The sequence below is a fragment of the Phocoena sinus genome, chromosome 6 (genome assembly GCF_008692025.1).
Source record: "Phocoena sinus isolate mPhoSin1 chromosome 6, mPhoSin1.pri, whole genome shotgun sequence".
Classification (NCBI taxonomy): domain Eukaryota; kingdom Metazoa; phylum Chordata; class Mammalia; order Artiodactyla; family Phocoenidae; genus Phocoena; species Phocoena sinus.
In genome coordinates, this window is record NC_045768.1 from 69,838,109 (window position 1) to 69,864,131 (window position 26,023).

The following is a 26,023-nucleotide window of genomic DNA, read 5'->3' on the forward strand; positions in this document are numbered from 1 at the left end:
GCTGCAGAAAATTCCAGGCCATTATTTTAAAATAAACAAATGAATATCTATGCTGAAACAAGGGAAGAGATTAGTCCAATTCAAGCCTGGTCATTCAAAAGCTTAACTGTCAGCCAAGCCCATCTGGGACTGATGTTTCCACACCTAAAATCAGTTGCTAGTTGATAAGATACCAGGCAGTCCACTATCATCCCCTCATGGCTTGTTGCCTGAAGATAAGGTGAGTTTCTCAAATCTAATATCTCTTTACTCTTAAAGAGCATTACATAGAGCGTTACATCCAATTCCTTGGTTCCTTGCCAAACTGAAAGTATTCTATTCTCTTTGTTGATGTAGTTTTTCTCTTTCCTGTCCAATCAAGGTAGTATTTCTTGTCACTAGAGGAAATGCAAGGCCTTTGTTTAGATTATGAACAAAACCTCTGGGAGAAATAGGGGGAAAAAGAAAAAAAAACACCATGCACAAGTAACCTGGTTTATTCCAAGAATGTACCCTACCATTTCTTGTCCAGTCTCTGCAGAGCTTAAAGAATATACTGGTTTTAGGACACAGTGGTGCTAGACCCTAGGGACTCACAGATGAATGGGGCACGAACTGTGCTCTCAGCTGGTTCTGATCTCGCCATTCTTTCTTCCTTAAGACCAGCATCACTTCTTGAGAAAGGCTGGGGGCTCATCTTTCCTGTATGCAAAGGGAAACCAAACTTTGGTCGAATGACTCTTTACAATGTACAGTCTTACTGAATTGTTAAGAAAACGGAACCACAACAGATTCGATATGAATTTAAGTGAAACACCTATTTCTGTCCATCTGTACTTACATTTCAACATGGGTTTTAGAGATGGGAAATACATCTGACGAATGCCTTGTAGTTCACATAATAGCATCTACACACACATACACAGTGTATCTTTCAACATAACTACACATACACACTCCATTAAAAAAAAAGATACTGACAGATTTATAAAACGTACTGGCCTTGCGCTGTTAATCTCAAGAATACAATTTAACGTACTGGCCTTGCGCTGTTAATCTCAAGAATACAATTTACTTAATTTATTTTTGCACTGCATGGTAGCTCTGGCCACCGTTAAGGATCTGTCAGCATTTCCATCATAACTCTATTTTCAGAATACTGGAGTACAAGCGCCAAAATACATATTTACAGTTTACAGACAGACGTGGCTTTGTCTTCCTTTGACTTCTTCAATGCATCTTTACAAGGGATATTTGGGGACGGCAGTGCCTACGTGATAAAAAGGCATCATATAAAACAAAAGAGGTCAAAAGATGTAGACTTCCAGCCCGACTAGACTAAATCATGGGAATCGACTCCTCAGCATTCATGTCAGCTGTAGTAGTCATTATACGCATAGCTTTAGAGCAACAGTCCAAAGCAAGATGATAAGATGTGTATACATATGGAGTACAAAGCATTAGTACACAAAAATGCTAAGGGTGGAAAGTAACGAGCATGCAGCAAACTAGTCCAGAGCTGGTCACCTCCACAGTGAGAAAAATGAACACACACCACCCAACACCAGCACTGACCACTTCCAACACTGAACATCCAACTCTGTCACCTGGGGGGAGTTAAAACATTTACGAATAAAGTCTCTCTTACACAATATGTCAACTTGTTAACATGTGCGGGGCTTGAAACAGTATGTGGGATGTTATGCACGCCTAAACTGTCTATTTTAAAGAGCAGCTAGGTCTGTAAAAGTTATCAGGAGAAACATTTTTGGTGGAAGAAAGTTTTTAGTGCAAGAGAACCAACTTTATTGGCTCTTTCCACAAAATGTGGGTAATTATTCAGATTAGAGAGATTTGCTTCGCAATTTTAAAATGTTTAGGACACTCTCCTAGGACTTTTTTCCTCTACAGTTTTTGTTTCCTAATCTTAAGTTTTTATGTTCTCCCCAACTTTGACACAATATGCAAGCATATATAGACATCTCTATTTGTCTGCATAGAGAGAGAGAGGTGGATTATGGTGAAGAAACAAAAGAGCTGCAAGCATTTTTGTTGCTAACTCGTCTGCTATATGCTAAGATAGAAGCACCCCCTCTCATACATATCCTGCTGCGAAACCAGGGGCAAAAGGTAATTGATAAGGGGGGGGGGGGAAGTTCTGTACGTGTTTCCTTCCCCTCAAATTACTGGGGGAAAATTTAAAGAAAGTTTATCATACTCTGGCTGGCTTAAACCATAGTCACACTCACCCAATTAATTTTATTTAGACCAAAAAATTAAACCCTGCCATTTTCCCTTTGTGCTTAAAAAAACCAAAGCCACGTTAGAATCCACGCATGCCAAAAATCTTTTAACAGGTTTTAAAGGTGAGTGTATATAAATGTGGCAGAACTGAGTGGGTTACTTTAACTATTTGAATTTAATGGAAAGGGGATTTATTATTTCTGCATTTAAAAATTAGATGAGAGCAAGAGTTCAACTTCTAAAAACTCAACAGCATGACTCTTATTCTATTGGAATTTCATGGAAAATTCATTTTGCTGTCTCTATGAATAACAGAAGGGCAAGTTTCCTGAATTTTATTAATTTACAGATGATATTCTGAAGACATTTACTTTATTACCTAAATTTTAGGTCTAAAGTTTATCACTGTAATAGCTTCCCTTCTTGCTATCCTTTTTGTCTGGTTACATATGTTAACCAGTTTCTTGGTTAGTAACCTAGGGAACAAAAAAATCTTTACATTGCCAAATCATGGTTTTGGCCACACAATTTAGATACAAAAATAAAAATGGCCCAAACTACATATATACATTTCTAGTTAAGCTATATAGATATTTTAGTTAAACCACATACATTTCTGGCTTAATTAGAATATGTGGATTAGCATTTAGAAATTTTTAAAGATTTTTAAATGTTGCAAAAAATTCCATATAAGCATTGCCCACCCCTTTCACCTGTAAAGTTAAAAAAAGAAACAAAACACAACTAAAACCACTCAATTCATCAGTCACCTAATGTCCAAAATGACTCAGAAAGTTTCTCTGTAATTAAACATTGAGAAGTGGACTAGAAAACAAATGCTTCAAGGTCGGTCATGCCAATCATCAAGAGTCATAACATTATTGAAAAAGTACACTTGTCCTCAATGGGATGCTTCTGAAAAGTAATTTACAAGGAGTATGGCTGTATTATAATTTTTTTTAAAGGAAAAGATAGTGTCTCTGGATAGAAAGAAACAAATGTAAAAAAAAAAAAATCCCCTTGTTGAAATGCAGAAATAACTCCATTATCAATCTGCATTTACATTCCTGCCCAAAAGAATGGGTCTGGAAAGACCATTTTCTGTACAGACACTAGTTAATCTCTTTATGAAAAGACAGCATCTGGCATGGGAATAAACAAGGGAGATACTGGTCCATGAGCACACATAGAGACTTTCTTAAGGCTGATCCAGTGAACGAACCTTTGGATCCAGAAGTATTTCTTCGTTTCTTTTCTTTTCGGTTGAATTCCTAGCCAAAACTTGGAAGACGAACTGTTCACATTTTGCATTCTCCACTTATGGAGAGAATGGAATAATGACACCAAAAGTACTTTGGTTTGGTTTTTTTTTTTTCTTTTAAAAATAATTTGCTTTCTTTTGCATGCCACAGGACAGATTTCTAGTTTCAAAACAGGGTACAGCAAGAACAAAAATATCCCCCCCTCCCCAACCATCTTTATATTCACCAATACAAGAAATCCTTCTGGAAACATAAGCAAGTGACTAAACAGGTATCGAACCGCTGAATCTACAAGTTAATACATAATCTGTTATGGCAGAATAACCAAGAATTTTCCCCCAAAGAAAGATTTTAATTTTTCAAATATAAAAGAGTCTAAGAGGATCATATGTGAACAAACAAAAATCTCTTCTTCCAGGTTTTATGGTAAAGATGGGTAACACACTGGCAGCCAAAGAAAGCTGAAAACTCTTACTAATAAATAGAACCAAATGAAGAATTTCTACAACATTTCTTTAGAAAACAGAACCAGAATTCCTCTTTTAAAAATTATGATCCTGTGGAATGCATTCACTTCCATATTTACCTAATACCGTAACAGTAAAACAGACACAAGGATGTTGATGACATCTCAACAATGCTGGATGCAGGACGTTTACAGGTACACGTTTGTTTAAAAGTCCTACAGGTTTATTGACTAAGGCTAGACAGCAATTCGTATGATCCTATTTGGTGCGTTTTCTAACCATGGTCCAAGATCATTATATGGATACAGCCAAGGACTGGGCCCCAACTTTCAGGAAAAAGACCACAAAGAAGAAAATCAGGGTGGCTACTTGGTCCCCCCAGTTGATCATTTGTGTCCTGGGACTGGAAAAACAAGGTGGAAAATACAGACTGCAACGAGTTAAGGGACTTGGAAAAAGTTGGTGGAGAGTGGCACGGTATACGAGTAAGGTCACTGGGCTTGGGATGGCAAGGGCGCTGCATTGAAAGAGCATCCACGGGACCGAGTACTTAGAATGTCTTGTGGTGTCATTCCCTCAACGACTCTAGAATATCTGTATGCGATAATAAATAGATCAGTTATGTAATAAGGCAGTGTGTTGAATATGCATTCGTCCTGTGGAATGAACCACCACAGAGAGAGATACATGATACCATACACATTCTTTAAGTTTTCTCGTGTTGTATTTGATCTGTTTGTTTTCAAGGCTATCCAGGCTAACTCTTCCCGGGGATTTTCTTGGAGAGAAGAGTGGTCCGCTGAGGCTGGTTTGCTTAACCTCTCCTTTATCAAGAGATGATGACTGGCTTTAAAGAAAAATAAAGCTGAAGGTTGTTTGCTTTTTATTTTTTCCCTTTTGGTTGCATCATTCTGAGTGTTTCCATATAAACAAACAAGAAAAAAAATCACAACCAAAAAAAAAACAAAAAAAAAAACCAGAGTTTTTGATGCATCCAGTTGTTGTAGCCTCAGGATGTTCCAGATGTTTCCAGGTAACTCTGTAGTTTACGGACTGTGGTTTTGTCCAGCGAGCAAAGGTCAAAATCAAATGTTGTGTTTGTGATATGAAAGTGTCCAGTTTCTTCTATAAGGTTCACAATCTAGAGGAGTAAATAAGAGAAAGTTTAGGCAATAAGCAATAGACATCAAAAGGCAAAAAGAGAGAGAGATGGAGGGAGTCAAATATGGAACCAAGTGATTAATAGTCTCATTTATAGCAGGAAGGTCCTATACTGGTAATGGTACCAAACTACTTCTTAGCCAGTTTGGTAGGTCAAAGGAATATTAACCCTTTGAATTTCTCAATGAGAGCAGACTACCTGTTCTCATTCATAGTCTTTAAACTGATTCCTACTTCCAAGTCATCAACAGACCTTTTTACTATAGGGGTGGGAGTGAGAATGGGTAGCTAGTGGGAGATAGAATTTCAAGACCCCTTTTAAAAATTAGTTACTGACTCAATGGACAGTGGCTGTACTTAATAGATGAAAGGAAATTCCAGCCTAGAAATAACAGAACTCCTTATAGAAAAAGTACATACACGCAGACACATATATATATAATGATCATTTTTCTTTCTGATTACATTACTGTTGAAAGTTTAGAAAACTCAAGAACCCAAAAAGAAAAAGAATAAAACTGTCTACATTTCCACCTCCTGAAGATCATGGGTAGTGACTAGAAAGGGGCTCAAGGAAGCCTTCTGGGGTGCTGGAACTGTTTTGTTGCTTGACTTGGGTGCTCGTTACAAAAGATGCATTCACTTTGTTAAAATTCATCTAGTTGTACATCTTGTTATGCTTTGACAAAAAATAAATAAAAATCTATAGTCATTCCATTAGTCATGTTCAGTTGATGCACTTGAGTATCTGGGGTGATAAGTATCATCTGCAGAAAGAAAGGATGCCTTTGTCTCCCCATTTGGGAATAGTTATACCTCATTTCTTGAATTGGCTCCAACTTCCAGAAATATGATAAACAAAAGTGGTTGACAGAGGCACTATTGGTCTTGCCTGGCTTTCGGGAGGATGCCTCTAAGGTTTCAACATTAACAGTGATGTTGGTTATGGGTTTGAAAGAATCTTTTATCATGTTACGTGTCTTTCTATTCCTATTTTACTAATAATTTTGACAGAAATAGATGCTATGCCTGGATAGTATGGGTTCTAGGTATGTTTGTTGTGAGTAAATTGGGATGGAGGGGGGTTGATTTTAGTAAGCTTTGTCGGGGAGAGAGGAAAATCCGCATCAAGATGAAAGAAAAAGTATTTGCACAGAGAAACCAACTGGCAAACCATTTCGCTTATTTTTAGTTGTCTGTTACTCCTTTTCTATCACATGTTTCTGTTCTCTTTAGTACAATCATCTTAAAAGGAATAATTTTAACTATTCAGCCTATTACCTATTCAATGAAGTTTTAGATTATCTAATTTCCAGTTGAAAAAGCAGAATGGAAACTTTTGACCTTTTCTTCTTACAGTTAGTTTTCTTCAAAAAAAAACAGTAAATTTGTGAACTATTCCCTATGGGTCAGTGGCTCTCAACAGAAAATGTGCTCCCTATTCCTGACATATTTGCCGCAGAAACATAAGACATAGTGAACCTCAATCCCATTAATTGCGCAACTCCAGACTGAGCTGTTATTGCCTCATTCAACCTCTGGAACTATTTTTTTTACAGATGTAACTATGGGTTTAATAACAAAATCAGTTACTCCCATTGCAAAATCATGACAGACACAGCGAACTGCCTACATAATATCCATTTATCCCTTCTTCTTTACTAGCAGAAGCTTGATTTACTGGGAGTGGCAATATGCCCAGCTATATACTTGCCTCCGAGACCCACCTGCAGCACCGGGCAGACACTGCTATTTACAGTTTATTTGTCAGAAGTCACTGGCCTTTTAGGAAAATTTTCGAAAGGGTATGGACAATGGGCATGAGGCTTTTGCCTTCTGCTCCTCCTTCCTGTCTGGAATGAAGATGCCATCCTGGAAGTGCAGCAGTTGTCGTCCCCTCAAGTGGATGAATGCAAGATGTGAAAGATGGCAGAGCAGGAAGGCGAGGAGTCTATGTCCTCAGTAGCATCTTTTCCACCACACTGACTATGAATCACTTACTTCCAGGCTTATTATTATATGGGGTGGCGAGGAAGGGGGGATGCAGGGCGGAGAGGGAGCCTTACTTGCTTAAACCACTGGACTCAGCGTTCTATCACACGCATCAAGAGAATATCAGAAGGGGTGTTCCCAGTAATGGTTAAAGTGTGACATTCACATAAGAATTTATCAAGCTAGATCTTATTATTAACACTAAAAGATCTAAAATGAACCCTCATTTGCTTTATTAGTAAATAGTTAAAACAGAGCTTTAGATAAGTCAGCCACACACATCTATATACATAGAGAAACACGCATACACAGCTCTGTCCACAAACAGAAGACTTTCAAGGCAATCAAATACTTACTATAATACATATTTAACATCGATTGAATTAAAAGTACTTTCCAGAGTAAAGTATCTTTTTTGCTACATTGTGTAGAAACACTATAGACGGAGTGAAAATGTGTAAACTTCAGTATAGAAACAAACAGCCTCTTCAGAGAGCTCTTTCGGGATGAAAACAAATAGCCTTTCAATTTATACAATGGAAGCAAATGACAATTATTCCAGAGTGTGAATCCTCTCCTCAACTAGCTGGTCAGTAGGTAAATGACCAAGCACTCAGAACAGAGAATCCTGAATTTGGCATATCAAATTCTGACTCTGCTCACTATTTGAATGGCATTAGACAGAACACAATAACCCCTGGGCCTCAGTCTCCTCATCTGTAAAATGGGGACAATGCCACCTGTTCTACCTATCATACAATGTTGTTCAGAGGATCAAATAACATACGGAACATGAAGCTTCTTTATAAACTGCAAATTGCTACACAGATGAGGGCAACATGATTATGATTACCATGTAAACATAAACTTATCCTTAATTATCTGGGAGGTAACTATATAGCACATGAATTTTCAGACCCAGTGCTTTTTCCTCTGCCCCTCATTGACTGTTAGCCATTTCATTAGCACTAAAACAAATGAAGCAGGGAAAATGCCAGAAGCTAAAGCTCAGAAAAGACCTCCTTGAAATTAAAAAAAATATATAATAAAAGGAGGGAGGGAAGAAAGCAGGGAGAACAGTAGCTGAAGTAAAGTGGTTGAAATGACAAACTAAAACCACAATGTGGGGATAAGGAAGTACAGCCCTCCATTTTCCCTTGAAAATGACAGGTAACTCACCCCTTTAAAAAAATAAATTTCTGTGACTCAATATAGTTGCTCACTAATTACTTAGCAATAGGCAGAAGACAGAGTAATAAAAAAATCCCTTCTAGAAAAGGCCACTTGGTTTTAAAGCAAATAAACACATTTGCCCACTAGGATATTCGGCCCCGTCATCTCACATGCGCTGTACTACCTTGTAGGTTCTGGGGATTCAATCACAGCCTTCGCGTCTCCTCCACAACCAACACGCAAAGAAATGAAGGGGATCTTATCAATCTCACTAAATGAGCCCTGCATTTTTATGGGAGCTTATAAGAATGCATCCAGGCGGAGGCAGAGACAGCCTTAAAGTAGTAGCGGTGGCAACAGATGGGGCGTTCAGGACTATTTCCAATGGGAACAGCATTAATGATTTGAATTATTAGAGCATGAACCTACACCCTCAATTAAGTAAAGACTTCATAAAGAAAAATAAATGTGGGTGCCTTTCCATGAATCCTGAAAGAGTCAGAACATCAGAAACACCATGTTAACGTGCTTCACTGCAATGACACAGCCACAAAGCCTAAAAGCACCACCCTGCTAGTCCCTGAAGGACGCCACGCTGCCTGTCTATAGGAATCCCCGCTCTGCTGATGCACCGTGGCTCTACCTTGGTGTCATTACCCTGCATCGTACTGCAATGATGAATCCAACTCCAAAATAATAGCAATAATAAAGGACAGACTGAGTGCAGATAAGGAAAGCAGGCAAGGGCACATGGTATATTATAGGTAGTGGAAAAGGAGGCGTATGTATACTGCTTAACTCATTCTTCAGATGATGGTTGTTGTGAAAACATCTGTGATGGATTATTTCCTGCCACGTCGGCTTTGGAGGGGGTACCACGCAGGCCTTTTTTTTTTTTTTTTTTAAACAGGGTAAGCTCCACTTGTTAAGTCTGTAGCTCCTTCCCCCAATCCTGGTTATAAAAGTTATTAAAAGGCAGATGCATTGTAGTCTGATTATGCTTTTTTATATTTTTTATGTTAAAAAAACAAAACAAAAAAGTATTCTTTCCACCCAAAGCAGCCTCTTTGCTGAGTGGGAAGTAATGGACAAGCTTTGCCTTAACTGCTTCTGTCTGGTGGGGAGTCAGGTGTGGGGTAAGTTAGGACTTCCTGGAGAATGGCCCCAGCTATGGATGGGGAAGCCCTGTCTACCGTGTGACAACGTGTGCCCTACCCTGGGTCAAGAGGCATCCTGGAGAAAACACTTCTCAGGGAGAGTTTTCCATGTTGTTAGAACACTCTGATATACCATTTATTCCCCAACTCCCTGAAGAAAATTCTAAATGTATAATAGCTGTTACCTAAATTGCCGAACCATCCTCTAAGGAAGCCCTGGTTCTCCTCAGAGGTTTTTTGTTTTTCTCCTAAGGAGGATGCAAATCCAGACTCAGAGCTGGAACTCCAAGGGAGTTTAGAAGTGTTTAGAAGTGTTCAATCTCCCATTCCAAATGAATGTGGAACATGTGGTTTAAAGAAGAATCAAATTATTAGTCAGTCCGAGGTACAAACGTCTCTGGTTTTGACTGTGTCTACTGTACTATATTTTTACCGTATGGAAAAGGGCCTTAAGAACACAGCCTCTCTTGATCCAGCGCTTTCTGTTCATTAATCTAGATGCTGGGTGCCAGCACTGCATGTCCCCAGAATAAAACAAAGATATTAACCACCTTTTGTGAGCCAAAGAAAAGTTTCAGGCCAGATTTTTTGACAGGATGTATTTAATAGGAAAAGACCTGGGATGGGATCCTGAGCTCACCAGAAATCCTGTCTCAGGTGCTGGGGTCTGTGTGGCTAATACACAGACTCTGTGGAATGCAGTCCACAAGATGAGCAGTGCTCAAGGTGGAGAATAACATTAGTCCTCAATAGTTCTATGTTTTACAATAGGAATTAATTAAGCAGTAAACCGTGACAGGACATGCATCATGGTATCATAATCACAAGCCTCAGCTGCATTACAAGGCAAAAGGCCAAAGACTGAGAGCTTTCAACTGGCCTGGGAATGCAATTAGGGTGAAACGCTGTGGGCCCTGGAGTGCCTTTATGCCAGGTTAAAAATTCATGGATATCACTCTCTCCCTCTAGAACACTAAAATAATCCACTTCGATGGAATTCTCCGGTAAGCCACCTTCCCTCACAAGTCTTTCAAAGGTCAAAATAAAGGACAGTGTGAAATTAGGAATGCCAATGACACCCCAAGGTAAGACCCTGCTCAAAAGCCTAGTATCCTCAACTCACTGGTTGGCTTTCCTGGTGAAGGGGTCCCGACCCTGACCAAACATCTGTCTCGCTCTCCTACGAGACGCACTATTTGGGCCCAACTTGTGCTGTAATAGCTTTATTAGACAACTGCTCCACAGTGGTTCAGAGCTGGTGTTCGGGAAAGGATGGGAAAGTCAGCTAATAGATTTACCATCACCATTCAGGCAATTAGCCCCAAATAATTGGTAAGTGGCAGGCTGAACAATTTTCAGTTACACAGAAGAAAGCTGAAGAAAAATGCTATCGAAATACTAGGATATGTCTTAGGGTAAGCCACTCAAACCCTGCTCCCCGACCCATTACGCACTGAGATAGAAATGCAAGAAATGCAACTTATCCCCAATTAAGAATTATATAGGGTCTATAGTCTTTTGTTCAAATCTGAAACTCTAGAAGGGTTAAAAAGCTTATCAGACCAATCAGGGAACTTGGAAAGTTTGAGAGCATGTATTTATAGATTTAAACAAAAATGTTCACAAAATATAAATGTGACCATCAGCCATTAAACATTAAAAAAATAACCCATACACAGCTGGGGTAGATTAAGTACTAATTTCAAGTCATTTGAAAGTAGTAAAAAAATTCAAGCAGCAAAAAGATCTACAAACCCACCCTGGAATTTAGAACCCAATCTTCTCTTTGGGTGTTAAAGAAAAATTATTTTATCAACAGCCACTGTTAATGCAATGGACGCATGTGCTGTAACTATGAGAACTAAAAACCATCCTTCTTATCTTCTCAAAACATCAAATTGTACTAATAGAAGTTTCCCCACTCTACAAGTCTTCTACAGTTGAGTTCATAATAATAGAATGTATGTTATACAAGATAAGGCAAATGAGGAAAATATTTATTTTCCTTAGAATAGCATTGGCAAAGGTTACTAAATTGAATCACAAATGTTTACAGCACTTGACTGCAATTCTTATCACTGTTTTCCCACGAAACCAGAAGCCTGGCCCCAAAGGTTTCTGCATTCCTACCTTCCCCTCCCTCAGCCCGCATGACAGCATCAGACGGCTGAGGGATCAGTATATTCCAGCATCATCCCCTCCCCATGTGCCCAGTTTTCATCGTACCGCGGAAGCCCCAAAGCAGACTTCTGAGCAGCCTCGGAAATGAACCCCCCACCCCCACCTACTTTGCAGGTGGCACTGGGCCAGTTCTGAGAGTGTGGGGCTTTCAGAAGGCCACCTGGCGTGGCCTCCAGGTGCTATTACACTAGCCCAGGACAAACTAGGCCTTGACGTTTCTGGAAAGGGTTGTGTTAAAAAGCATTTCTCACCTGCTGAAGAATGTGTCTTTCCCTCAGCGTCATCAACCTTCTGTGAAGCTCTACCAGTTCATCTAGGTATGCCTGAAAGAGAACAGCATCCCCCACAAAGAACAAGCACTTTAAGGAAGCAGTTCAAAAATAAAAGAATAAACAAATAAGAACATACAAGCAGTGGTTAGAGGCTCCACATACTACCCTCTACCCCAGGCTGTGTGGATGCACTGCCCAAGGCCTTTGCAGACCAAATCTCTCTTGGCCAACTATTAACTTTTCAAGCCAGCTTTTTATTGATAAAAAGGGCAATTCTTGCACTTATTTGCTCTCAACAAGGTTCAAGTGAGCAGGTTCCCCCTCTCCCAACAACGCCTCTACAGAGAGAAGGGGAACTCAATGAAAAATTGTGAGTTTAAATGTATTATCACAGTCTACACTCTTTTTTTTTTTTTAACTATTCTTCCATCTTAGAAGCATTTTAACAGAAAAAAGCCCAAGTTTGAATATGGAAGTACTGATGCACATTACCAATTATGTCAGGGCAAACTGAAAAAAAAAAGCCCTCTTGGGTCCCTCCTGGTCACATCTAACATTGCTAGTGAACAGCAAGTAACAGGACAGAAGAATGTCTTATGAAAAACAGAGGTCATTATCCACATTAGCATCTGCTTTGTCAAGAGCTCCCCTGAAAAGGCAGAGGTGCACCTCCGTATACTCAGACTCATGGTCTTTGCTAGCATAAATGCCTGGATGTTCCGAGTGCCATTTGCAATGAAGGCAAAAGAAAGGTCTGTGAAGCATTAGCCAGGCCCGCCCCTGCAAAGCACGTGAGGACCCTGCCCACAACGAGACACAAACCCCCAACAGCCCTTGAAGTCAGATTTTGGATGCGTGACTGCACACTTGGGGAAAACACACTGCACTGGGATCAGATGTCCTGCTCACTTAAGTCTGAGATTCCTTAACCCTCCACCTGCACTACAATTCTCTCACCTCCCAATTCAATGGGCCTGAAATCCCTTGGCAATCATGGATAGCGGAAGGCCAGGCTTAACACTGGAGATATAAACAAGACTTGGAAAATAAACTACAAAGCATTGGGAAGAAGTGCTTGTCATTTGGAGGTTTCAGGCGTTTCTGATGAAGAAAACGAAAGGAGAACCAGCAAGGATGATCAAGGGAAACACAAAGAAATGGAAGAGGGTCAGTGTTGGAGCACTCACAGTAATGGACTGGACACCTACCTTGTCACATTCACCATTCTTTATTTGCTTATCTGATTTGCTTTGCTTTATTGGACTTTTCACTTCAAGAATCTAGGGATCAAAGAGAACACAGTTAAATTTGATTTCTAGCACTTCTTAGCTAACCAGCCACCTAAACGAAGGGACTTAAGAATGAAATGTCACAGTGCTTTGTGACCACCTAGAGGGGTGGGATAGGGAGGGTGGGAGCGAGACGTAAGAGGGAGGAGATATGGGGATATATGTATATGTATAGCTGATTCACTTTGTTATAAAGCAAAAACTAACACACCATTGTAAAGCAATGATACTCCAATAAAGATATTTTAAAAAAATGAAATGTCATATAATAACATCACTTTCCAAAGAGCATCTCTCCTCCATACATTTTCTTTCTTCTCCTCTAATCTTACTTTCTCTGGGAAAATAAATTACGTATATGTGAAATGCTGAGTCAGGGCAATAGAACTTAAAAAAAAAAAAAAAGAAGGTGACGATAAGGAAATTGATCTAAGCTTCCAAGGCTGCTTCTCTTTTGTGACAACACTCTCACACATATGTACAGCAGCTGAGTTGTAGTGGATTACAGTCCCCTCTGGCAAGAATTTTTTCTTATTCATTCTGTTGTTTCAGCATGACTACCAGTGCTCGGTACACTAAGGATGATAAGACAAACACTCAAATACCCTTTTTAGTACCTGACTTTCAGATTCTAAAAAGTACTCACTCGTATCCACTAAACTGAGGCAGCTTTGGAAATGAAGGTTGCCGTCAGTGACACTGGTTGCTCCCAACTTGGGATCCTCCCACTCAAGAAATAAAGAGCTAGGACTATCTTCTGTATTTCAAGAAATGATGTGTTTACCCATGATAAATATCAAGTGCCTTTCCTTTTATCTGACCCAATTGTAGCTTAGGTTACGAAGAGCAGTTTTGCATACTGTTCAGACTGTTGGGAGCTACGTTTCTAATTAATAAAAAGGAGAAACAAATTATTACTTAATAAATACAATTGATTTATTAGAATTTTCAAAATTGAGAATTACGAGGGAAATATTTTTAAATGGCCCTTGCTTAAAATGGTTGAGAACCACTGAAATTATTGATGAATGTTTACAAATGTATAGAAACATAAAAAGCAAGGTAATTTGTCTTTTTCATTATATCCTCATTACCAAGTGAGTTATTATAACCTGAAGCTAATATTAAGGAAGAAAATGCAAAATAAAGGAGATATTTAAGAAGTCTCATATTCCTACTGCTCTTCTTTTTATCCATTTCTGCTTTAACACACACACACACACACACACACACACACACACACACACCCCACTCTCCAGTTCTGTTCAAAGGTCTACCATCTTCCAAAACACAAAAAAGATTTTTAAAATGAGTTCACATTTATTTTGTAATTTAATTTGTAGAAAGAGCATTGATTGGGCTCAGAAACCCAAGTTCAGGTACCAGTCCCATCATTCATCATTTCTGAACCTCAAAAAATGAGATAAAATGAGAGAGATGAACAAGATAATATCCAGGTTTCCATTCAGCTGTAAAATTTTCTACTACAAATAAACATTTTATCTATTGAGGATGACATTCTAGAAAAGACCAAGTACTTCTCTAAGGGTACATATTCCTTTGAATTTAGGAAAATGTATAAGTAAGAAGTGAGCTCCTAACAGAATCTTGCCTGAGAACAGCCTTTATTTCTTCATTTTTAACATTAAGATAACCAGAAGACCAATGTGACCAAGCTAACTTCAAATACAATACTTCTGGCAACACAAGGAAATTACTTAATCACAGAGGCAAAGCAATAGTTTTTTTAACATGCTTCACTGTAAAGGAAACCAAACACCCCACTACATTCAGAATTTCCTTCTCTATTGTTGAAAATGAGACCTCAAGGGAACACTGGCGCTGAGACCTAGGAGTAAGTAGGTCAGTAGATGGCACTCCTCACCAACTCAGATCTGGGGCTGGGCCCAAGCAGAGCAGATCTGCGATTTCAGGCAAGAGGAAAAAACAGTGCCTGCCTGCCTTGTGCATTAGAAAATGGAATTTTGTTCCCAACATATCCCACCCCAGAATGCCCCCCCTCCATTCCAGGCCCCCAAGTCATTGCCCTCTGGGGGCCAAGTGACTGAGAACTCTCTATTTGCCATATAGAGCTGTTAACTAGGTTGAGAGAGTTCCACCACCTTTTCTTCAAAGCAGAAAATAGACAGAACATTCAGGGCGCTGAAGTCCCACCCTACACATTCCGTGAGTGCTACAGCACAGAAGGCCCAAATACATTGAAATCCTAGTTTCTTTCTTCTGAAGCTGCAGTGGCAGGAACAAAAGCCCCGGGTGTCAGTGATCCGCCTCGAGTTACTGAGTGGCTGCCCAGAGAGGGCTCAGTTAATCTTCCTGCTTTGATCTCTCCCTGCTCCAAAATAAACAGCTTTGTCAAAACCTCATTCTGAGAGCTGAGCCATGCTGAAGACAATTGTTTTATTTATGATCATTTCTTATCTTTAAGGAAACGACTCCAGAATAGAAAAGTACGGCACCTTGTCTTCCACGGGCTGATTTCAAACCAGTTTAACTGGATAGACTCTTTTATTTCATTCAACATGCCTTGCAGGCTGATAAGTGATTTATCATATTCTGAATATTAACTCAGGTCCCATGGATCGCTTCCTTCCTTTAAGGCCCCCTCACCTCCCTCCCTTCTACACTTTCAGCCAAAAAGGATCTGGAATTTTGATTTTGTTTGAAATTCACATAACAAGGTTTGAAGTTAAAAAAAAAAAAACCAAAAACCTTTGGTTAAAATGGCACGGCACTATTATTTCCTATTAAGCTGTATGGGAAGAAAAAGCCACCCAGACTGCTGAGATGCACCATTTATGCACGTGGTAGTCTCTGAAAATAGAACTGCGATGAGTTGCACTTCTCTCCTTAATCTGAGGATATGGCTTGAGAGTCAAAATTTCAAGATTATTATTTTTCTGTATTCCTTTGTGAGGACTGACAACTCAATTATTCAGCAGATGGATTCTCTACTGATGGGTCTTTCATGTTAATGATCACTAGTAGCTCCTAACAATACTCAGGTTAATTACTTGCTTTGTTGACATGTGGCTCTCTCTCTGCTCACTTTTTTCCAAGAGCTAGAAAATGTTTGACTCAATTAGCACTTTCTCTCTTCCCTAGTCCCTAGAAGACTGAGAAAAGGTAAGGAAAACACAGCTTTGTCTGATAATTTACAGAAACTTGAGAGACCATTATCAACCTACAGACAGAGAACAGCCAAGGGATATGGAAGAATAAAACTCAAGAGTCTTCCCATGTCACAGTTTGGCCTTCCCAGTATGTTCTCATCTATTTTATGTGAAATTTCAGATCATCATCATCATCACTATCACACACACACACACACACACACACACACACACACACACACGACTAAAAAACACTCCAGTTCTAAGACATAGGTCCAAAGAGGAAAGCACCCTGTGGTACATTTATTTCCTACCCTAAACTAGTTAAAAGTGAAAGCATATGGACCTCCTTATTATGCTTATAGGTGTATGGAGAAAATGACATATAACTGAGTATTCCTGACAGATTGATGATTCACATGTGTGAAGCTACATCTGTCAAATAAGCATATGCCAAGGAACTAGTGGTATGCTATTTAATTGGATAAAGTAATTTTTACCCTTTCTAGATAGATGATACCATTTATTTTTGTTTTCATTCTGCTAGACAGGTTAATAAAAAAAAAGTCTGACAAAGACTCTAAACCTTTCCCTGAAACCAGGGCCAGCTCAAGACTGCCCGTCAGGAAGGGATTAGGGGCAGTTCTGTCTGCAGGGCAAGATGGGGGCTTGTTGGAGCTGCATTTATTTAGCAAGCATAGTCTTAACTCTGACTGGAAAATATGCTGAAGGAGACTACTGTGGGGTACAAAAGCACACCCTAATGCCCTTCACCCCTGGCACTGCCACTGCCCAGGAAGTACCCTAATTTTAATATACCACCCACTGGAAGCAGAAATTAGGCCTATATAGGTTTAAACTGGATATAAAAATATATTCGAGGTCTGAATGCTATTCTTTTGCCAGCTCATACTGAAGCACACACTTATAAATATAAGAAATCCAAGTAATCTAGTTTAGCGAGCCCCGGGCTCTTCTCAACTGAGTGGCAGTGATGGTTATACCCATTGCCCTCACTTTCCCCTGAAACGCCTGACTTGGAGCCACACTGGAGGTGAAAGCTGGCTGGGCCAAGGGCATGGCTGGCACTGGAGGTGGGGAAGCACATGGACTTCGGGGAGTCAGGATAAGGAAGAAGAATGCACACCTCCTTGAATGGCCAGTCTGTAATGGATGATGAGGTTGGGCCTGCAGTCACAAAGGAATTGCAGTTGAACTGTAACTGGTGAGGTAAAGAACACTGATATTATTTCTACTTAATAATGCAGGCTTTAAGTTGTAGATAACCTTTATAAATGAGGAATTTTAAATTTTGAGAGATTTTTCCTTATGCTTTACACAAAATTTAAAATGAAAAAGGCTTCGGCTATAAAATCACAGTTTCCCCATAAAACAAAGATCACAAATCCAAGGGCAAGTGTATTTAAAATCACAGGTAGGACACCTGTGAAACAGAATAATTTTACAAAACCACATTTCCTTTATTTTCAAGTTAACATTCATACAGTAACTTGAATTAAGCAATTATTGTAGAGGTCATGTGGAATCTGTCTAAACAAAGAAATAAGAATAACATGGTAATAGAGTATCAACTCAATGCATAATGACGGTTTTACAATACTTGAAAATAGTTTATTTTAGCAAGTATTTAAAATAATCATTTGTTTAACAAAAGCTCTTCATCACAGCTTTTGAAGTTCTGCCTAGACCTTATCCAAATAACTATATTCTGAGTTGATAATCAAATTCACAAGCTTTCCTTTACCTTGATTTATAACAGCAATGATAATGACCACTGTTTACTGTGTATTTTATAAACTATTCCTTACAATCCCAAGTGATAATCCTTTTTCCTGGATGAGCACACAGAGGCAGAACACCTATAATAATAACCATCTATCACCAACCGTTTGCCAAGAAGGTATGAACAATGCCTCATGCCCTTTACATATATTTTTTGTCATCCTCCCAGTAACCAGCAAGGTAGATATTAATATCCCCATTTACAAATGAGGAAACTGAGGATAAGTTAAAAGTTATTTTCCCACTAATAAATTACTGTAAATTAGTAAAACAAAGAACCAGGCTTTATATTAGCTCCAAAAGTCATATTCTTTCTTATTCACTTAACAGCCTACTTACAACTGAGGGGGAAAATATACAGAAATCAGGAATAAATGGGCAACACTTTTTGTCACCATCCCGTCCTGCATCTAATTAATTAACCCATCCAATGGAACATACTTTTCATGACAACAGAAGTACTTTTACCCTAACTATGTTTACTCCTAAGGCTGTAGATTCCCACTGATTTGCTATCAAGAGGGACTTTGTTTAAAACTCAAGGGGTGAAAAGTTTTGCGTGCTTAGTAAAAATGATCAACCTCTAGTTCTACAGAATCTTGAGAAGTGCAAACCCAGCAACTTACCTGGTTGTTGTTGGTTTTTAGTAAGGGTGGTGGCGGTTCGTGATGTAGGGGTGAGGAAGCAGAACTGCTTTCACTATCACTGCCATCACTTAAGCTAACTCTGAAAAGAAACAGAGAAGTCATATGCGTCATTACAGACAGTTCCTGAAATATCCAAAGAATTAAGCGCAGAGAGTAAGGAATCCAAACACTAGTCACTGTGAACTTGTCTTAACTCATATAACCGCTACCACGTATTGGCGTTTTACTTTGTTATCTGGAATAGGGTCAAGTGTTTTATCCACTACTTCTCATTTACTAATCCCCATTTCACAGATGAGGAAACTGAGACCTAGAAAGACTAGGCCACTCACCTAGCGTCACAGAGGTAAGAGTGGGGGTTATAGGATTCAAACCCAAGCAATGGGACCTGAAGCTGGTGCGCAGCCAGTATATCTTACTGGCTTCATTTATTCATTCATCTCCCTGTTCCAGCTCCATCCACCTACTATCATAAGCATGTCACCCAAGCTTGCAGGTTAGCAAAATTAGACAGTTCACAGGTTACTACCTTTTCCTCCTTTCCCCCAGCCTATTTGCTACAGGTGAAATTTTTACAAATATGGCTAAAATACAGGCTGCAGGAATGGAAATAACTGCTAAGAAGAATGCAGACTAGAGCCCTGCAGGACTGACAGCTCAGGGTGACATCTGAGGATGGGATGTGTGAAGCCCCATACGATAGACCCATCACCAATCATTTCCATAGTGTAATGATGCAAAGCTGACCCTAGTTCTGATACAACAATTCATTGTAAATACACCACAGCAACATGAAGAGACAGCACATTTGGGATAACTGCTTTAGAAAAATACAATATCTTTCAGCAATGAAAGACAATAAAAATATCACCTCCTCCCCAATTTTTTCCTTTTCAGAACAAAATGGAATTTTCTTTTAGCCAGAATAGGAGATATTTCTTCATTCTACTCTGTTGAATGTATGCCCTCTTTTAGAAATACCCTTCAGTGTTTGCTCCCTCTCCTTGGTTATATAGTAACCTAATATAATATTCTTCTCAGAAACAGAAGATGCTTTAGAAATCAGGATAGTTTTTCTTTTGCTCTAAATAGGCAATCACATTCCAGCTCTATAATATATTCAGAGAGACAAGATACAAGACAGGAAATGAAAAGGATACACTGAGACATCCTTTTAGCAAAAACTGATGGAACTTGTTTTTCTTAACTAAATTGCATTAATGAAGTGTTCAGTTGAAGCACTGCTTTAAAATGCTTCTTGACTGAAGTGGAGGCTGAGTATTTAAACTGATTAAACAGTTGAGACTTCACAAGTGCAATGAAGATCAAATGTTATGCTGGTGGGGACTGTGCTAACAGCACATGTCAGGAGGGGAGAAAAGCCTTTCCAACAACTGTGCGTCACATCGGCCAACTCACAAACGTGTATCATCTGACCCGTATTGATTCAGGGGATGGGGCAGGAAGGGGGCAGGCCCCAGCTCATCACAGAATATGGAGATCTTCTATGTAACAATAACTTGGGAAAGTGTCTAAGTAAATGTCTAAGCGTCATGCATTTTTCACCAGCTACATGTAAGAGCAGCCAGTGGTCAGGATGTCGGTTGTTATAAAGACGCTCCTCACCTACAAGTTTCAGTCCATTTTTAGGTTTTTTTTGCCCTATCAGTTTCCTTCTTGTCAGATTAAAGACTTCTAAAGGGAAATATTATAAGGCCAAGGCCATAAGTTTCCTTATTTTCTCCTATTTAAAAGGAATACAGATGGGTGAGTTTGGGAGACAAGGCGGAGAAAGAGATATTGAGTACGGCCATAAGGAAGAATCGCTGAGAGATTTGATAGGGCATATACTCTACGGAGTCTCTTCTCAAAGGACACAAAGGAATCACCAATTAGCAACATATGGTCTTAAGATCATATTCTTAAGATCGCATTCTTTATAGGAATTTTAGGGTAACAGATAATGGGAAAAGATTTAACGCAATAATTATAAATGTAATTTTTAAGTTCAAATAGATCCATACTTTTTCTACTCAAAACGCATTAAAGTAAGCATGCCTATTTGTTTTCCTCATGATAAAGAAATAAAATCCTCAAGGCAATTTCAAGTTGACTATTAATTATAAGTGACATGAATTACCATCTTATAATGTAGAATTATGCCTCACCTCATTAAAGCTACTTAAGGAACCTAACTGTCAGCACACTTAAAAGGAATTTATTTTCTGGAAAACACACAGGTGATCATAGTTTTACTTAGGTCACACACGTAAAGCATTGAAGCCAATTATGCATTTCTAACTACAAACAGCAAACACATTTCCTCAGATTCTGAGCTACCTACAGCAATGGATCTACACAAATTCTTCAAATGAAAGCAGAGTTAATTTCAGCAGCCAGTCCTGCCACCCTGGCATTTACTTTGAAGAACAAAGACTTCTAATAGGACTTCTTCCCTATAAAATTTATGGAGGAGAAGCCTCTCCTTTCTGAGAAAAAAGAATAAATAGTTCTCTGGAGAAGTTGCATCAGCATGCCAAGGTACTGCAACTTAAAAAATGAATGTGACCATTTACTGCCATTGTTTTTGGTGTTCCATTACAGGGAACCTCACCTGCGACTTCGGCTGCCTCCTCTATTTACAGGTCTCTCCATTTCGGAGTCATTGTCATTATCCTCTGCCTCATCTGATTCTTCCTCATTGTCATCGGAATGCAGATCTTTCATTATAGACCTTAAAGGACCTGAGTAATGACAACGAAACACAGGCAGTCAAACACACTTAGCCACCTCAGACACAGAGGAATGCTCACCAGCACAGAGCACTGGTTAAAAATTACCACTATCATATATATTTATACAATTTACATGACAAATTTGGTAGTTTCTGGAATGCAACCTCTGCCAAAACACTATTGCTTTTATAACAGATGCCCGAAAATGTTCTTTAGAAAATCTCTATTTCCTAGGGATTTTTTTCTATGCATTTTTCTTCCTTAAGAAAAATCACACCTAAAAAGAAAGCTCTGTTAGTAAATTGAATGTTTTGTTAGGTTAATCCGTGTATTGAAAAGTTGAGACTAATAAATCACCATGGTTGTAACTTGTTCTTAGCAGTGCAGCCTTTGTGTGGTAGTTTTTGATCTGTTAAGGTTTAGCTGTTCCTTTTATTTCAAGGTCAATTTCAGGTCAAGCAAGCATTTCAGTCAAGTTCAGATTATAAAGTATTTCAATTCCATGGTGTAATGTCCTACCTCTGATTTTGTATTGATCTTGGACACAAGGTCTTGTTGCAACAATTCTGTGTAGCCAATTTTATTTTACTTTTTAAGAAATTCCTGGCAAAATACTGGCATGTATTTACATAAATAAGACCATGTAATAAATCAGGTGCCCAGAATATTCAAAAGAGTATCCCGTATTAGATGGGAGAGAAAAATCAATTCAGATTATTCTAGAATTGAAAAAACAAACAAACAAACAAAAAAATGCATAGTGTGGCTTATTTTCGTCGTACTACTCTAAATGTGATGAAAACAAAATAGATATTTCTGATCTTAACAGAAGAGATTGTAAAGGCAATCAAGAAAGTGAGAGAGGCATTTTCATTCTGGATTAGCCAATTCCTAAAGTCTAATCTGTGACAGGACTATCTGAGCTATCATTAACTCACTTCTAAAATAAGTATTGACTCTCTGTAATCTCACATTCTGCAAAACCCAAATTTCTCTGCTTTTGTAATGGGCCTTTATCTTTGGAAGTCAGTGGAACAAAAACTCTGAACACCCAAAATGAACAGTGTCTTATTTTTTCCTGGAAGCTTAGCCTTAGCCCGAACACACACAACAGTTTAATCCTTTTCAAAACATACAAGGCCATCAGGAATTCAGCGTGGTCAATGAAAAAGGCAATGTGTGACATGATGCTCAGAAACAAATTATTTCTTGACACTATCTCACTTTTCATGTTAAAAAAAACAAACAAACAGAAAAAAGGAGCCCACATTTGAAGAGCTTCCACACATGAAAAAGTGGAACATATATTTAGTTAATGTTCCAGTTACAATTTTTTTATTAAATTTCTTTATTTTGAGTTGAGTAGAAGAAAATATATTTTAAAGACAGCAAATTAACACTCACCGAAGAAAAAGGTCTACTAATCTGTAGAAAAATAATAAAATGAAAGATGTCCAGGAGGGAGACTAAAAACCTATTTCTCTCTGTCAAAGTCTCTCAAGTCCAGCTTTTGCTATTGTATTTCCTTTGGGAACTCCCTGGAATGGGCTGTGTCTATAATCCCTTTGTAAAATGGGACTCTGATGGCAGGGACTGGAAAAAGGGGAATTTCTAAAGGTTGGCCTCATACAACAGAACAATACTCAAGTGCATTCCTAGGGGAAATAAACACAACTGCATAAAAGCCAAGTTATCATTCAAATAATAAAACAGTAGAAAATAGGCCATAAATCAACTCATTAAGATGTTATATGAGAAAAATGTCTCCTAGTTGGCCCAGGAGATGTGGATACCTTGTTGCCTGGTCTGGGACGGTGTGAAGCTGGAGCTGGAGCTGGAGCTGGAACTGGCAGGACTGGGTTGTTCAGACTTGAAAGAAGAAAAATTTATCATCAATAAATGTACAGGACACTCATGTCTAAAATTAAAACCACTATTTTTGCTCAAACATATTTTACCCCACAGAAACAGTCTGACACTGTGTAAGAAAAATGACTATAAATTGCCTTATGTCGAAAACCCTAACACAGAGAGTCAGTGTCCTTTTCATTTTGCCCATCATATTTTTATTAGATGCAGAAACAAGTATAAAAACTTAGGGATAAAGAGGGAAACACCTGGGTGTGATACGAGGCAAGAACCTGGCTTTGATTCCACTCCTATGTTTACTGCTATCCGGATCTCTTTCTGAAAGATACCTTGATTACCCTTTCTGCAATGTCTGATTGACTCAACTGGTTAAAACATAGTGGTAATGAGGCCAAGGTCATTAGTTCAATCACATTATGAGCCAGTTAATTTCACTCTGGTCCAAGGCCATGACCCAACCCTAACCCCATTCATCCAGTTCACAAATAGGAGACCTGGCCAAGTCCCACAAATGAGTCAGGGGAAAATGTTCCCACTACTTAAAAAAACAAAAAACAAAAATTAAAAAAACACCCTTTTAATGCCACAGCACACTGATGCAGGGAAAGAGCATCACATACACACCCCACTCTCTTACTCTCAATGCATTCCCTTCATCCTTCAGTACCCAGAATAAATTTCCACATCCTCCTTGACCCATCAACTCAGAGTTCTCGTCCTTCCCCAAACCTACTGAAAATATGGATCATCTGCTTAGAAGATATGCAGTAGTATCGTTCTACCTCCGACGTGTATGTCTTTTCTTTCTAGTAGCCTGCAAGCACTTGAAAAAGCAAGGATTGGGGCATTTGTCTTGTGCTGCTTGTTATTCCCTCATACTCAGCAACATGCATTGCATACAGCAGGCGCTCTATCTGTGACTGGCGGCACATTAGGCCCTCTGGTCCACCATCTGCCAGTTTTTGTTTTTTGGTTTTTTATGCGGTACGCGGGCCTCTCACTGTTGTGGCCTCTCCCATTGTGGAGCACAGGCTCTGGACGCGCAGGCTCAGAGGCCATGGCTCACGGGCCCAGCCGCCCCGCGGCATTTGGGATCTTCCCGGACCGGGGCACGAACCCGTGTCCCATGCATCGGCAGGCAGACTCTCAACCACTGCGCCACCAAGGAAGCCCTGTCTGCCAGTTTTTATGAGACTTTATAGTAGGTAAAGATGGGAAGAGAAAACACATGGACAGAACTGTGCAGAGAAATTGATCATGCCATCCACACATTTGAATTTTACATATTTAAGGCCCAATTTAGTCTAAAATAACAATGTTGATAAAATTGGTAGAAAGAGTGGACCATTTCTATTCCATTTTTAATGTGCTCAGAGTTTCAACTACATACTCATGTTTTGGTTTTCTTAATTAATTTATTTCTGGCTGCGTTGGGTCTTCGTTGCTGCACCCAGGCTTTCTCTAGTTGCAGCCAGTGGGGGCTACTCTTTGTTGCAGTGCGCGGGCTTCTCATTGCGGTGGCTTCTCTTGCTGTGGAGCATGGGCTCTAGGTGCATGGGCTTCAGTAGCTGTGGCACATGGGCTCAGTAGTTGTGTCTCGTGGGCCCTAGAGTGCAGGCTCAGTAGTTGTGGCGCACGGGCTTAGTTGCTCCGCGGCATGTGGGATCTTCCTGGACCAGGGCTCGAACCCATGTCCCCTGCATTGGCAGGCAGATTCTTAACCACTGCACCACCAGGAAAGTCCCCATACTCATGTTATCTGAGAAACATTTGAGGTCTTCTCATGGACAGGAAACATCTTTCTACTTTGCTCAGTGGGTGACTACGTTTATCACGGCCACGTGGAGGACAAACAAACAGCACAATCAGAAGCCACTCCATGAAGGTGAGACTCTCAGTTCAGCTCGTATTACAGTTCTCACCCCTGATTTTTTCATCTCCCCTCTCAGCACTGAACCCACTACTCCCCCCTCTCCAAGCAACACCAAGCTCCACAGACTCAGACACAAGGAAGCACTTTCAGGCATTCCTAATGCACACTTCACATCCCCAGGCTGGATAGGAAAACAGGTGTCAGTAATCTACCACTCACCCTGCAGGAAAAGAGCCAGACGGGATCTCTAATGAGCAGCAGGCAGCCCACCAACCCATCACCACTGCAAGATTTCCTTGAGATTTGCAGTACAATGTCCTACACATTGCTGTTTGCGGCCCACAAAGGAGAGCTGGTGGACAAGGACAGAGGCCTGTGGGAGGTACTCTTCATTTCTGTCAAGTGGCTTTTCCACTGTCCAGTCACTATGGTGAGTCACACAACTGAAAGGGCACGCAATCAGCAGCAACGTGCAATGCCCAGCTGCAAAACATTTCTCCCGTAGTCCACAGAGCACTCCCTTTCCTCTCGAAGTTGCTCTTTTCAGCCATGAAAAGTGTCTGCAAATGGTATTATTTTGATAGCTCTGGAAACCATTTGGGAGCCAAAAAAGAGGTTTCCTTATAGTGAGCAGAGAGAGCTCTAATCCCCATCCTGCCGGGCCAGTACGCGTTGTTGCACTGGACTTGAAAGGAGCTGTTCTGCCAGAGCTATTTGCTGAGAGTGACATTGATTAGGATCAAGAGGATGGTGGCCATCTCTGCAACCACCCCATGCTAAATGTGACC

The 26,023-nt window shown here is 39.7% G+C and overlaps 1 protein-coding gene across 3 annotated transcripts in view; it reads right to left on the reverse strand.

The window, feature by feature from the left end:
* Positions 1-499: 499 nt before the first annotated feature.
* The window catches only part of MLLT3 (MLLT3 super elongation complex subunit), a 269,894-nt gene continuing 244,370 nt past the window's right edge, over positions 500-26,023 (reverse strand). Inside the window, exons 7-13 of one of the 3 annotated variants that reach the window (XM_032636214.1) lie at positions 23,287-23,362; positions 21,373-21,502; positions 18,738-18,837; positions 17,456-17,530; positions 13,097-13,168; positions 11,868-11,939; positions 500-5,093 (exon numbers count right to left, since the gene is read on the reverse strand). In XM_032636214.1, the coding sequence (XP_032492105.1) occupies positions 4,962-5,093; positions 11,868-11,939; positions 13,097-13,168; positions 17,456-17,530; positions 18,738-18,837; positions 21,373-21,502; positions 23,287-23,362 (657 nt within the window). In that variant the 3' untranslated portion in view covers positions 500-4,961. The remainder of the gene's footprint in view (positions 5,094-11,867; positions 11,940-13,096; positions 13,169-17,455; positions 17,531-18,737; positions 18,838-21,372; positions 21,503-23,286; positions 23,363-26,023) is intronic. The other 2 variants (XM_032636215.1, XM_032636217.1) reach the window with 2 other exon arrangements.